Source organism: Lathyrus oleraceus, chromosome 7 (assembly GCF_024323335.1).
Source record: "Lathyrus oleraceus cultivar Zhongwan6 chromosome 7, CAAS_Psat_ZW6_1.0, whole genome shotgun sequence".
In the NCBI taxonomy this organism is placed as follows: Eukaryota; Viridiplantae; Streptophyta; class Magnoliopsida; order Fabales; family Fabaceae; genus Lathyrus; species Lathyrus oleraceus.
This window is the reverse complement of record NC_066585.1, coordinates 269344138-269359984: the sequence shown is the minus strand read 5'-3', so window position 1 is coordinate 269359984 and position 15847 is coordinate 269344138. Positions and strand designations below refer to the sequence as shown.

At 35.7% G+C, this 15847-nt stretch overlaps 2 protein-coding genes and 1 pseudogene across 2 annotated transcripts; all 3 read left to right on the top strand.

Moving 5' to 3' along the window:
* Window positions 1-2693: 2693 nt before the first annotated feature.
* LOC127100699 (probable amidase At4g34880) lies at window positions 2694-5433 on the top strand (annotated as a pseudogene).
* A 437-nt stretch (window positions 5434-5870) lies between these two features.
* LOC127100698 (dirigent protein 23) lies at window positions 5871-7208 on the top strand. The gene has a single exon (XM_051037953.1). It carries the CDS (start codon window positions 6145-6147, stop codon window positions 6715-6717), a length of 573 nt encoding a protein of 190 aa, XP_050893910.1. The 5' UTR covers window positions 5871-6144; the 3' UTR covers window positions 6718-7208.
* A 4578-nt stretch (window positions 7209-11786) lies between these two features.
* On the top strand, window positions 11787-12834 carry LOC127100697 (dirigent protein 23). The gene has a single exon (XM_051037952.1). It carries the CDS (start codon window positions 12063-12065, stop codon window positions 12633-12635), a length of 573 nt encoding a protein of 190 aa, XP_050893909.1. The 5' UTR covers window positions 11787-12062; the 3' UTR covers window positions 12636-12834.
* The last annotated feature ends 3013 nt before the right edge of the window (window positions 12835-15847 follow it).

Below are 15847 nucleotides of genomic sequence, written 5' to 3'. Positions count from 1 at the left end.
TCTCTCTCAAATCAAATTCACACACAATTTTCTCAAACTGGCAAATATTTTCAATATGATAATGGACGAGAACATGACAATATATCTTTTCATAATTATTTTGTTGCTAATGATCTCATTTTTCGCTTCTCTTGTCCTCACACTTCATCACAAAATGGCAAGGTGGAACGAAAAAATATGCACCATTAATAACATGATTCACACTCTTCTCGCGCATGCATCCGTTCCTCTGTCATTTTGGCATCATGCACTTCAAATGACTACATATCTACTTAATATTCTTCCTTAGAAAAACTATGCCTTATCTTTCTCCTACCTAACTTCTATATCATCGTGATCCCTCTTACGCATATCTTCGCGTCTTTGGGTTGTCTTTATTATCCATTGTATCCCTCCACTACCACTAACAAATTACAACCCTGCTCGACTCCGTGTGTTTTCTTAGGATATCCCTTTAATCATAGAGGTTATAAATGTTTTTATTTATTGCACAGAAAAATCATAATCTCGCGGCATGTCATCTTTTATGAGACTCAACTTCCATTTGCTCGCATGTCCTCCACATCTCCCCTACATACGACTGTTTGACTGATGTTATATACCTCTCTCTTATACATCAGTGGACTCATCCATCTTTAGAGTCTCCACTATATGACCTTATCAGACAATCACCCATACCTGACCCTCCCTACCCCTTCCATCTCCTCCTATTCAAATCACATAGATACCTCTCTCTCACCTACACTACTGGTCGAGCCCACACCTCCCATTTACAAACCTAGGAAACTCTTTAACCTGTATGTTACCATTAATGATCTGACCATCTTACCCATTCCCCAAAACCATAAATTTCCCCTTTCTGGCCCTAATTGGAAATATCCAATCCAATCTAAATTTAATGCTCTTACTAGAAATAATAAGTGGGATTTAGTTCCTCGACCTTGTAATGTTAACATTATTTTTTGTATGTGGGTTTTTCAGGCATAAAAAGAAATCTAATGGTTGTTTTGAGCGTTACAAAGATCCTATTGTAGGTGATGGCATGTCTCAAATTGCAAGAGTGGATTGTGATGAGACCTTCAGCCCTCTGTTGAAACATGCGACCATTATCATTGTTCTCACCATTGCTCTCTCCAAATCATGGCCAGTGCATCAGTTAGATATTCAAAATGAATTTTTGCATGGTGATCTTCATGAATCTGTTTTTATGCATCAGCCAGTGGGTTTCCATGATCCTCATCACCCAAATTATGTGCGTCACTTGCGGATAACTCTCTATGGTTTGAAGTCAGTGCCTCGTGCCTGGTACCCGTGTTTTGCTGACTATATATCCACCATTGGGTTCCAGCATAACACCTCATGTCACTCTCTCTTCATCTGCCGACGTGGCTCTAACATGACTTACATTTTACTTTATGTTGATGACGTCATCCTCATCAGTTCCTCTCATGACCTACGGAAATCAATCATGTCGCTTCTTGCCTCTGAGTTTGCTATGAATGATTTGAGATCGCTGAGCTATTTTTTGGGTATTATAGTGACATGCAAATAGAATTTTTCTTAGTCAGAGTACCTATACAAACAATATTATTACTCGAGCCGACATAGCCTCATGCAAACCTTCTGCTACATCAGTTGACACCAATAAGAAACTTAATGCCTCAACCGACACCCCATATGATGATCCTACATTATATCGAAGTCTTGTCGATTCTTTACAGTATCTCACATTTACCCGTCCTGACATCTCTTATGATGCTCCCTACACCGACCACATGCTTGCATTGAAATGTATCTTGTGTTATGTTCGTGGCACCTTACATTATGGTTTGCATCTCTATCCTTCTGCCATCAAGAAGTTTGTTTCCTACACAGATGTTGATTGGGGTGGATGTCCCGACACCCGTCGATCTACTTCAAGTTATTGCATTTTTCTTGGTGACAACCTAATTTCATGGTCTTCTAAGAGACAACCTTTGCTTTCTCATTCTAGTGCAGAGGTTGAGTACAGGGGCGTTGCTCATGTGATTTTAGAATCATGTTGGCTCTGCATCTTTCTCTTGGAGCTTCATTTTCTCTTTTCCCAGGCTACTCTGGTGTAATGTGACAATGTTAGTGTTATCTATCTATCTGACAATTATGTCCAACATCAGCGTACTAAACATATTGAGATGGACATTCACTTTGTTCGGGAGAAGGTCGCTCGTGGTCAGGCCCACAATTTTCATGTTCCTTTGCAACACTAGATTGTTGATATCTTCGTCAAAGGTCTCTTTAGAGTTCTCTTTGATGATTTCTAGACTAGTCTAAGTGTCCGTCAATCTTCCGCTTTGAATGTGTGATAAAATATATATTTATTTGTAATAATAATTTATCTGTAATCACGTAAAATCGAGTCAACTCTCATATACTATATATACTCTTTATCAGTGATGAGAAAAAAAATTATCTTACAAATATAAATCACAAAAATAAATTTGAATATTAATTTTACAAAACTATTTTTATACGATAGAATTATTTAGGATAAATTGTTGAAAAAAATGCAATATAATTAGAAATAGGTAGATAACAAATCATTAATGCACTTTAATCCTCCACCAAATAAACCTAAATATTTTCAGTTTTTTGACATACAATGTATAGTTTTCATAATCTTTATCTTGTTCCATGTACAATGTCATCATTTATTGTTTATACAAATTAGTATATGTTTCTATAAATATCTATAATAATTGGCTTTGACTTGACTCAATTTGTGGCATTTCCCGTTCTTCAAAGTCATCCTACTTGCTTCTCTTCTCAAAACCATTAAACACACTCCCCCTTTGACTCAACACCTTCCTCAAGCCATTCTACTTGACCCACAAAGAACTAGTGCGCAGCTTCTAATTCTGAAATGGGAAGAACAACCATAGTTTCTATTTGTCTAGTGGTGTTAATTGCAGTAGCATTCAAAGGATTCATAGACAAACACCATGGAGTAGATGAATGGTCAGATTTTGTAATCAGCGAAGCAACAATTGAAGACATACAAAAGGCCTTCAACAGAAACCAACTCACTTCAAGAAAACTCGTTGACTTTTACTTAAACAGAATCCAGGCTCTCAATCCTGTACTTGGAGCCGTACTGGAAGTCAATCCGGACGCACGTGATCAAGCGGACAAGGCTGATTCTGAGAGAAAACAAGATCCGGACCGTTCATTGCTTCATGGGATCCCTGTTTTGCTTAAGGACGGTATTGCCACGTTGGACAAACTCAACAATACGGCTGGATCGTATGCGTTGTTCGGGTCGAAGGTTCCACGTGATGCGCACGTGGTTTCTAAGCTTAGGGATGCTGGTGCTATCATTCTTGGGAAAACTAGTCTTCCAGTGTGGTATGGGTTTCGCTCTTACAAAACGATAGGACAAGCTTGGTGCCCCAGAGGTGGATTTGCCTTGGTTAGTACTCTTATTCACTAAGAAATGGATTAAAATTGGTTAGGCGATTAGTTATACACACTATAAATTAGGCTTACAAGGCACTGTTTAGACACTAAACATCGTAGTCAACTTAGTTAGTTAGTTACTTGCACAACAGGTAACATAACTAAATTAACTAATTAGTTACTTACACAACAAGTAACTCATCTAAAATCCATCTATATGACATATCATGTATACTGAAGTAGATATTACTGATTAGTAAATATGGATCTATAACTAATATGTTTTGTTATGCAGAACCCTTATGTGGAGTCTAAAAGTCCATGCGGGTCTAGTTTTGGATCTGCAATTTCAGTGGCAACAAACATGGTTGCAGTTTCTTTGGGGACAGAAACCGATGGCTCCATCATTTGTCCAGCTGACCACAACTCGGTAGTCGGGATCAAGCCCACTGTTGGACTCACTAGCAGGGATGGTGTCATACCAATTTCACCTCGTCAAGATACTGTTGGGTAAGTGCAGCACCTTTTGGTGTGCTTAAAACAAACAAAAAATTGAAACAAAAAAAAAATTGAAAGATAAAAAGACCTGTTCTAACTATAAATTAAGTTAAATTTATGTTTTTTTTGTACAGGCCAATATGCAGGAGAGTTTCAGATGCAGTTCATGTGCTTGATGTTATTGTTGGGTTTGACCCAAGAGATTACGAAGCTACAAAGTCCGCGGAAAAGTTTATACCTTCGGGTGGTTATAAGCAATTCCTCAATAAACAAGGGCTTAAAGGAAAGAAAATAGGTGTTTTGAGAAATCCATTTTTGATACCTTATAAGGGATCCAAAGTCATTTCTATCTTTGAGGATCTTCTCAATGATTTGAGGTAAAAATAGAATATAATTCATAATGCTATCACTATGACACTAGCATATACTTCATAATAGTGAGACTGTGTCTGTTTTATTTGCAAATTGAAGAGAAAGAGGTGCAACATTGGTGGATAATTTAGAAGTAGAAAATTTAAGCATCATTCTGGACCCTTTCCAAAGTGGTGAAGTGACTATCTTACTTTCAGAGTTCAAGTTGTCCATCAACAAATATCTACAGGAGCTCACTTATTCTCCAGTGAGATCTCTAGCTGAGATTATAGAATTCAACATCAACAACACTATTTTAGTAAGCAATTTATGTATATACCCTATTATGCATTATGCATAAGATACTTATATGACATAATTAATCACAAGTTTACTTAATAATAATATTTTAATTTGAATTTTTTTGGAAAAGATAAGAATAGAAATTTGAACATTATAGTCTCTTTAAATAACACTCACACCGAAGGTATCGTGTCAGACGTGTGTTAGGTCAAATACAGATAAATATGGTTATATTCAATTATTCTATCTTTACAAATTGTTATCTGAATTGACATATCAGTGTTATGTTCGATGTCTTTGTTTGTGTCAGTGCTTTTTTATAGAAATATTGTTTGGTTTAATTTGATAGCTTAGCAGTGAACTATTTATGGTTTTCAATTGTAACAGGAAAAAACTACTGAGTATGGGCAAGATTTATTTATTGCATCAGAAATGACTAATGGCTTAGGAACAAGTGAAATAATTGAGGCATTGAAGAAGATAGATCAATGGTCAAAAAATGGGTTTGAGAGTGATAAAAGAAAATCAATTGGATGCATTGTTGGCCATAGGCTCCAATGCTTCTCCAATGTTTGCAATTGGAGGGTATCCTGCAATCACTGTCCCAGCTGGGTATGATAACCAAGGAATGCCATTTGGGATCTGTTTTGGTGGGTTAAAGGGAACTGAGCCAAAATTGATTGAGATTGCTTATGATTTTGAGCAAGCAACCATGGCAAGAAAGCCACCCCCTCATTTCTCATTCACATGAAGAAATTTAAGGCTGATACCTTACTTTACTTATAGATTTTTGATTAATAAAACTACAATATTGTATTGTCGTTGATGTATATCTTCTACCTTAATTTTTTTCAATCATATTAATTATCAGATTTTGAAAATGGATTCCTTCCAATCATAAATTAATCGTCATTATATTACTTGTACTTCATATGATGTGTTAAAGCCTATGAAGCACGGACACTAAAACACGACATTGATACTAACACGCTGAGACACTAATAATAATTTTAAAAAATGAATAAATTAAACGTGATTACAAATGTCAATGTCTGTTTCGGGCACCAATTAAAAAGTGAGACATTTTTAAGGTATTGATGCTACAAGGTTAAAGAAGATTTTTATTAGAATTTTCTTTTATGTCACACTATATTTATACATGTGGTCCTCTATTTCACCTTCAACAGCAGTTTGTGGCTGTGCAACTAGAAGCATCTAATCATGAAAGAATAAGCCCCCACTACTCAAACTTTTTTTGACTGGTTACAATTTTACTCTTTCCATAATAGGATCAAATCTCCTTGTTGCACCTATTCTCACCTCTTGAATAAAGTGAGTTATGGACATGGTACCAAAACTATCCCAGTATGACATCTATGAAAGAAATTAGCTAACATGCTCTAGTGGACTTATTGGAGTAATGTTGTTGTAAAAGTTAAACCACACAAATGACCAACTCCACAAGGAAAAAAAAAAATTCTATTTATATACACCACACACACAGAGAAGAAACCAAATCCATAACACAACACAACACAACCCTGCAAAAATACTTCCAAGATGTATAAGCAAAATGTGCTGGTGGCGATGATGCTTATACTGAGTGTTATTCTTCCACCATCGATTCAAAGCCTGAAACTAAAAGCAGGAACCTGGGGTAAAAGTTTTCTAAAAAAGAACCAAGAAACACAAACAAACCTTCAGTTTTATTTCCACGACACTGTCAGCGGAAAAAACCCAAGCGTTGTTAAGGTAGCTGAACCGGTAGACAAGAGCAAGCCATTCGTTACACAGTTCGGAAGCATCTGGATGGCGGATGACCCGTTAACAGAAACATCTGACCCGAAGTCCAAGCTCGTCGGCCGGGCCCAAGGTATTTACGCGTCGTCGTGTCAGCAGGAGCCCGGGCTTCTTATGTCCCTGAGCTACTCGTTTGTTGATGGGCCGTATAATGGTAGCACGTTTGCTCTTGTTGGGAAGAACTCTGTCATGAACCCGGTTCGTGAGATGCCGGTTGTTGGTGGCACTGGGCTTTTTCGTATGGCAAGGGGTTACGCCATTGCTAAGACTCATATGTATAATTTGACCACTGGCGATGCTATTGTTGGCTACAATGTCACACTCGTTCATTAGAGTTAGTTAACCGTTTTTCATTTTTTATATAAATAAATCACTATGTAGTTTATAGATTTGTTTACCCTTCTATAATATGCACACATGATCCAGTTTCATCTTTTACTATAATTTTGTTTGGTTATATGAAATATGTATTTCTTACGAATTTGTATTTGATGGGTGTAGAAGAGTATGTGTTAATTGTATTTGATTGAAAGTCAAATACACTTTATTGAAACATGCATTTGTTAAATGAGTCAATAATGTCGAAGAAAATTGATTTAATTTAATTTTAGTTGAGTTAGTTATTTTGTAATACTTGGAGTGCAAGTAATTTCATCTATAAATAAAGAGGATGTGTATTTTATTTGTAAGTGTATGAAGTTTTTGTAATAAGGATTGTAGTAGTATTGTGTAGTTTCAAAAATCACAGTCGTGATTATTACACATTGTAACAAACATTTAGATTGCAGTTTGCACATAAATACATTCTTCTTCTTATTCTAGAATTTCTCTTTTCTCTCAATTTCAATTGTATAGTTTTCTTATTTCAATTCTCTGTGTAGTGTAGAATCATCTTCCAAACAATGAGTAGTTGTTTCACCTGAGTAAATGGTGAAGAACAAGAGATGTGATCAATCAGAAATATTGATTCTTGTTCATTAAGATTGATTCGGTTAACTTCAAGATTTGAGTTTTCTTAACATCTGGTATCTAGAGCACTGATTGTGTGATTTTTGAGACGCATTTAATCACAATGAATCATCCGAACTGGCATTTTCTAGCGAATCTTCCAATCTTAAATTGTAAGAATTATAAAAATTGGTGTAAGCAAACGAAAGTTGTTTTCTATTATCAAGATCTTTGGGATCTTGTGAATAATGAAGTAACACCAATTGGAGAGAATGATACGGATGAACAAAAGGCTGCACACAAACACTTAAAGAAGAAAGAATACAAGACTCTCTTTTTAATCCATCAATGTGTTAATCCAGACAACTTTAAGAAAGTTGGTGATGTAGATTCAGCGAAGGAAGCATGAGACATCTTGGAGAAATCATTTGGAGGCATTGAGAAAGTGAAGGAGGTGAGGTTACAAACTCACAAAAGAATGTATGAATTGCTTCAAATAGAATTTGTGAATAGCACAATTTAGCATGAAGTATATGTAAGAAGAAGCAATAGTGAATTTTTTTATACTATGTCTCTATGTCGATGACATGTTAATAACAGGAAGTTGCAAGAAGGAGGTCGAAAATTTCAAACACGACCTAAGTAAGGAGTTTGAAATATCAGACTAGGAAAATCTCTCATATTTCCTTGGCATTAAATTCTACAAGAGTGGTAGAGGCTTGATGATGTACCAAAGAAGATATGCAGGTGAAATATTCAAAAGATTTGAGATGCAAGATTGCAACCCAACTTCAACTCCAGCTGAACCCAAATTGCAACTGTCGAAAGACACGGATGAAGATGATGTCGATCCAACTCAGTACAGAAGACTCATTGGATCACTTCGATACCTTTGTCACACAAGACATGATCTAACATACAGTGTAGGTATGGTAACTAGATTCATGCAGAAGTCAAAGGTATCACATCTAGCAGCGACGAAGAGGATACTAAGGTATCTGAAAGGAACTCTCGACTATGGAATTTTATTTCCCATAGCTGATGAAGGAAAATAATGCAAATTAGTGGGATACACCGACTCAAGTTGGTGTAGTGATGTTGTGGATAGAAAATCCAGAATTGGCTATGTGTTTATGCTAGGTGGTGCACCAGTTGCTTGGAGTTCGAGAAAGGAACCAATAGTGGCATTGTCGTCGTGTGAAGCAGAGTACATAACTGCTTCTCTTTGTGCATGTCAAGTAACGTGGATGGTGAATCTGGTCGAAGAGATCACAAAGAAGAATCATGGAGTAATTACCATGAAGATAAACAACATGTCTGCTATCAATCTGGCAAAGAATTCGATAGCACATGGATGAAGCAAACACATCGAAATGAGGTTCTATTATCTTCGAGAGCAAGTAGCAGAAGTGAAGCTGAACTTTGAGCAATGCAGAACTGAGAATCAGATTGCAGACATCATGACGAAAGGAGTGCAGGTCGAAGTATTTAAGAAGTTAAGATCTATGATGAATGTAGATAGCTTAGACACAATGAATTGGATGGTGTGTTGAATTATAATTCCTGTTAGACTATGGCACGAATCTAGAAGGGGGGGGGGGTTGAATAGATCCCAGTTAAAAACTTGAGTCGGCGCTACCAATTTAAAAGAAAAATTGGTTTTAAAATTGTTTTAGGTGCGGAAGCGACCGAGGAAAATTTAGTCTAAAAACGAACCGTTATTGGAAAACCGGATATGCGTTAAGCTAATGGATAAGAGATAAAACGAGATACAATTCACTACACTAGTTGCACAATCAGTGATAGAGTTCACTCACTAGCAAGCCTAGTTCCAATGAACCAAAATACCAGATTAAAACTCAGTGCAAACTTAAGGCAACTTTGGCTTAGGCAATTTTACAAACACTTGGTGTGCATAAGCACTCCAAGTGATATTTGAGTTGAGTAAGTAAGTCAATTTATCCTAGTACAATATGCTATTGTACTTAGTATTCCAACATCTGTTTTAATCACTTACTCAACTTATATCAAAGTTTGTTGAAAAATTGCTTAAGCTAAAATCACTTAAACTTTAAGCTGAAAAACAGATTATGCAGAAAGTTAAAGGAGACAGAGATTTGGTGAGGCAGTTCCCCCGCCGTCCTCGCTTCGGGGTACGTCTGCCCTCAATTCTAAAAATAGAATTGAGATGATTTAATTAAATATCACCTGTGAACTTTAACCGTTTATACAAGGATTGCAAAGCAAGTAAACACAGAATTTTCAATGTGTTGAATGATGCTTCCTATCCTTGCTCCTTGATTCAAGATGAATCAAGACCTTCGATCGTTGTTGCTAGACCTCCGATTCCAGCCCCTTTGTTGAAGAATCTTCCGTTCTTCAAACCCTCGGCCCGGCTGATCTCAAACACAACGAGTCGAACCCGAATCCTTCACTTCAATGCCACCGAATCCGCTACTAGACTGACGAAGACTTCCTCTTCTCAATCACCTTCGCTCGGCTGAATATTGATGAAGCGATTCGTCCAAAAACCCCCAAACGCAAACTTGTATTGGAGGATAAAACCCTAATGGTTTTATTCAAGAAAGAACCTGCCAAGACTTCAACTCGAACCCGATTCTTCAATCGCAACTTCGAACCTTATCACCTTCAAGTTATCACGAATCACATCAAAAGTTATTGTGTGCAGTTGATGTATTGTGGACTGTTGAAGATGAAGATGATGAATCTTTGACAACTTTTTCACTCTTTCTTGTTTCCTTGAACACTTGAACTCAAAATAGCAAATGTTAGTTAATAGAAGTGTTTTGACTTCTATATATATATAGTAACAGACAAAATCAAACAAACATAACAGTATTTCAAAAATTTGAAATAACTCAGAAAACTGAGATTGCGCGCGAGCGGTCGACCATAGGTCGGCGTGTGCTGACCCGTGGGGCATGCGTCGACCCTATGCGTCGACTCAAACGTTTCATGCGCTGACCCGTGGATAACATCATTTTGCCATGCGCCAACGTGTGGTCGACTCAAGGGGTTTATGCGCCGACCCGTGAGCTATGCGCTGACCCTATGCGTCGACGCATGCAGCTTTGCGCTGACTCCCTTTAGTTTAGGCAGAGCTTTGCGCTGACCCGTGAGCTTTGAGCTGACCCCTATGGTCGACTCAAAGCATTCAAATCTGCAAAGAAACTGTGATTAGTGATTCTTTATGTATTTAGTCATGATCACACTTTGTCTACATGTTTTTAATGATTATGGTAGATTTAGAATAACGTGGAAAAGGATATTGTGGGTAATGTGTTGCATTTGTTCGTAGATGTGCATGATGGTCTTTTGTCATCATCGAAACTTGATATCGTATGTTGTATGACACTTTGTCTTTACAATTCCTCGTGTCGAAATAGGTTGCTCGACAGAAGTAAGGAAGTGTTGAATCATCTAGGTGTCGAAATGTCGAAGAGTATCTCAACGGTGATGTTAGACTTAACTTTATTTGTTTGCTTAACTGAGTTAGTTAGGTTAGTTTTGGGTCTTGCTTGGGGAGCATGCAAATCCAAATCTATAAATATGGAGTAACCCCTATTATCGTAAACACTTGAACTTGCAGTTGCAAAGAATAAATCGCAGTTTGAGAGCAGAAAGCTATTCTGTAGAGACAATTCATCTTCTTCCCCCCTCTCGATAAAAATCCTAATTCCCTTTCTTCCCCAATTCAATTTTTTTTCTTGTTTTCGTCATCATTGTGCAGCGATACAATCTTACAACCAATAGTAGTTAATTCACTCGAGTGAAGAATGAAGAAGAAGAGAGAATTTGATCGATTGATTGAATCTTATTCATCAAAATTGGTCCAAAATTAATCAAAATTTTGAGTTTAATTCCAACAATTTAAAAGTAAAAGATTTAAGCATCATTTTGTACCCATTCCATAGTGCTGAAGTGACTATCTTACTTTCAAAAATTAAACTGTTCAACCACAAATATCGCTCCCTTATTCTCCAGTGAGATCTCTAGCTGAGATTATAGAATTCAACATCATCAACACTATTTTAGCAAGTATTTTATGTATATACTTTTGAAATCTAGGCTTCATGTTAATTATAATATTTTCACATATGTTTCCAAATTTTATCCAAATATGTGAATTATCCCTATTATGCATAAGATACCTCTGACATAATTAATCAGAAGTTTAAAAAAAAAAAAATTTTAAAAAGATAAGATTTTTTTTTATAACACTCACACTTCACATTAAAATTATCTCGGTGTGTTGTGTCACACATTGACAAATATGTTATATTCAATTATTCTATTTTTACCAAAGCTTGTGGCTGTGCAACTAGAAGCATCTAATCATGAAAGAACAAGCCCCCACTACACCAACTTTTTTTGACTGGTTACAACTTTACTCTCCATAATAGAACCAAATCTCATCTCTTGAATAAAGTGAGTTATGGACATGGTACGAAAAACTTTAACCTTTGTCTGGTTGCTAAAAGCAGTTCAACTACCCCAGTACATCTATGAAAGAAATTAGCTAACATGCTCTAGTGGACTTATTAGAGTAATGTTGTTGTAAAAGTTAAACCACACAAATGACTAACTCCACAAGAAAAAAAAAATGAAATTTCAAACGAGAACTATTCTATTTATATACACCCACACACACATAGAAGAAACCAAATCCACAGCACAACGCAACACAACCCTGCAAAGATACTTCCAAGATGTCTAAGCAAAATGGGATGGTGTTGATGATGCTTATACTGAGTGTTATTCTTCCACCACCGATTCAAAGCCTGAAACTAAAAGCAGGGAATTGGGGTAAAAGTTTTCTGAAAAAGAACCAAGAAACACAAACAAACCTTCAGTTTTATTTTCACGACACACCCAGCGGAAAAAACCCAAGCGCTGTTAAGGTGGCTGAACCGGTAGACAAGAGCAAGCCATTCGTTACACAGTTCGGAAGCATCTGGATGGCGGATGACCCGTTAACAGAAACATCAGACCCGAAGTCCAAGCTCGTCGGCCGGGCCCAAGGTATTTACGCGTCGTCGTGTCAGCAGGAGTTCGGACTTCTCATGTCCCTGAGCTACTCGTTTGTTGATGGACCGTATAACGGTAGCACGTTTGCTCTTGTTGGGAAGAACTCGGCTATGAACCCGGTTCGTGAGATGCCGGTTGTTGGTGGCACTGGCCTTTTCCGTATGGCAAGGGGTTACGCCATTGCTAAGACTCATTGGATTGATTTGACCAACGGTGATGCTATTGTTGGCTACAATGTCACACTCGTTCATTAGAGTTAGTTAACCGTTTTTCTTTTTCTTTTCTATATAAATAAATCACTATATAGTTTATACATTTCTTTAACTTTCTATAATATGCACACATGATCTAGTTTCATGTTTTATTGTATTTTTTTTTTGAGAAAATTTCCAAAATAATAATTAATTGTATGATTATATTATTTGAATTAATAATATAAATATTATATTCAAAGTTTTTCATATTTCAATTGCATGGTCTATAGTAATTATTATTGGTCTAAAGTGCCATTTAATTGGTTTCCTTTCTTTTAGGAATAGTTGCAACGTATAAACAAATATTTGCTATTCTTATGCGAAACGTTGTTACTAAGTTGCAATTGGAATAGTGCCATGCCTTTTCTAAGAGTTGCTACTGTTTCATAACAGATGTGATTTTCAATATAAATTACAGGTTATGGTCACGGTGGAAAAACACACAAAAAACCAATCTCAATTAATTTCTCATTCTAAATCATCTTTCTCTTCTCTAATACATGAGAGCAATTGAAAGAAACATTCTTCTGTAAAATATTATCAACAGATACGCTTAGAGAGATTGTGCAATTCTCTTTAAGGATTCCAAAGTATCCTGCAGGAAATTCGTCGGTAACTCCTTTTGCATCCAACATAGAAAGATTGGTGGGGTGAATTGTTCCTTAAGCTTAGTGTAAAACTACACGCTTTGGAAGTTTATCGTGCAAATTAATTTCTCTGTTTCAACTCCATTTATTCTTAGTTTTGCAGCAACACCAAAAATTCAAAGGCAATAACAATCTTAAGGAACAAATTTTTTCCTATTCAATGACTGCTTCACTAAAAGAGATGACTTCTGACTTTGTGAAATTAGAGAAATTCGATGGAGGGAATTTTATTCGTTGGCAGAAAAAAATGAAATTTCTTCTCACAACACTGAAGGTGGTGTATGTCCTTAACATTCCAAAACCAGAAGAAAAAGAAGATGAAACAATTGCTGAAACTAGAGAGAGACAAAAGTGGGACAATGATGATTATATATGCTTGGGACACATCCTCAACGGTATGTGCGATTCGTTGTTCGACATTTATCAGAGCAGTAACTCCACAAAAGAGTTATGGGAGAAATTGGAATCAAGATACATGCAAGAGGACGCTACAAGTAAGAAGTTTCTTGTTTCTCAATTTAATAATTATAAAATGATAGATGGTAGGTCTGTTATGGAACAAATGCATGAAATTGAACGTATTCTCAATAATTACAAACAACATAATATGCACATGGATGAAACTATAATTGTATCCTCCATAATAGATAAACTTCCTCCTTCTTGGAAAGATTTTAAAAGAACCATGAAGCATAAGAAGGAGGATATTTCTCTTGAACAATTGGGTCATCACTTTCGTTTAGAAGAAGAGTATCGAAAACAAGATGATACTAAAAGCCAATTTACTCAAGAGAAGGTCCATGTGATGGAGGAAGGAAATTCAAGCAAACATTCCAATAAAAGAAAACGAGATTTCAAAAATTCTCATGAAAACCACAAAGGTTATAACAACCTAAAGAAAAAGAAAGGAAATTGTTATCATTGTGGAAATCCAGGACACTTTAAACATGAGTGCAGGTTCTTAAAGAAAAAGAACAAAGATAAGAATTCAAGTGCAATAAAAGAAAATCTTGTTGCTGTTATTTTTGAAATCAACATGATAGAAGATGTTAATTCTTGGTGGATAGACTCTGGTGCTACCCGTCATGTGTGCAAAAATAAAGAACTATTCAAGACCATTAATGAAGAAGATGGTAGTGTTTTATACATGGGAAATGCTTCTACTGTCCAAGTCAAAGGAAAAGGATCGGTAGAGATTGAATTCACATCTGGAAAAATACTCACTCTTAAAGATGTACTCTATGTTCCTGAAGTTAGGAAAAACTTGATTTCTGTACCTTTACTTAATAAGTATGGTTTCAAATTTGTATTTGAGGGAGATAAATTTATTCTCTCCAAAGGGGGAATGTTTGTGGGGAAAGGTTATCTTTGTGAGAATATGTTCATGTGTAATATTGTTATTAATAATAATAATAATAATAATAATAATAATAATAATAATAATAATAATAATAATAATAATAATAATGTGATTTCTGCTTATACTGTTGAGTCTTGTGATTTATGGCATATGCGACTAGGACATGTTAATTTTAGTAAATTAAAAGACATGATGAAATCAAGTTTAATTCCTAATTTTGATATAAACTTAAATTCTTGTACCACATGCATGTTAACTAAAATTACAAGACAACCTTTTAAGAGAGTTGAAAGAAATTCTAAAGTATTAGATTTAATTCATTTTGATGTATGTGATTTACATGGTTGGCCTACTATTGGTGGTAAAAAATATTTTGTCACTTGATGATTGCACTAGATTTTGTTATGTTTATTTAATGCACTCTAAAGATGAAGTTTTAGAAAAATTCAAAAAATTTAAAGCTCAAGTAGAACTCCAACATGAAACTTTTATTAAATGTTTTAGGAGTGATAGAGGGGGAGAATTCTATCATCCTAATTATTTTGAGTCCACTGGTATTATACATCAAATAACTGCACCCTATTCCCCACAACAAAATGGGATAGCAGAAAGGAAAAATAGGGTGTTGGAAGAAATGGTGAATGCCACGTTATCATATTCTGGTTTATCCAAAGGATATTGGGGTGAAGCCATGCTAACTGCATGTTATATACTGAATAGAGTTCCTAATAAAAGGAACAAGATAACCCCATATGAACTCTGGAAGAAAAGAAAACCAAATCTTAAATATTTAAAAGTTTGGGGTTGTAGAGCAATTGTTAAGGTGCCTGAACCAAAAAGAAAGAAATTGGGAGAAAGAGGAATTGAATGTGTATTTCTGGGCTATGCTGAAAACAACAAAGCATATAGATTCATGGTTATGGAATCCAATGATTCATATCCTATTAATACCGTGATTGAGTCACGAGATGCAATTTTTCAAGAAAGTAGATTTACCTCAATTCAAAATTGCAAAGACAATGTTCATTATGATGTTCAAAGTTTAGAAAATAATGTATCAAATAATGATATGTTGGGATGTTCAGAACCTAGAAAAAGTAAAAGAATCCGAAAAGTAAAAAATTATGGATCAGACTTCTTCATGTTCCTTGTAGAAGGAAATAATGATTCTATAAATCGTTATGGACCAATTTGCTATAACCTAG

What these genes read in the sequence shown, in the direction of transcription:
- LOC127100698 (XM_051037953.1), top strand. Translation starts at nt 6,145, where the DNA reads ATGTATAAGCAAAATGTGCTGGTGGCGATGATGCTTATACTGAGTGTT.
- LOC127100697 (XM_051037952.1), top strand. Translation starts at nt 12,063, where the DNA reads ATGTCTAAGCAAAATGGGATGGTGTTGATGATGCTTATACTGAGTGTT.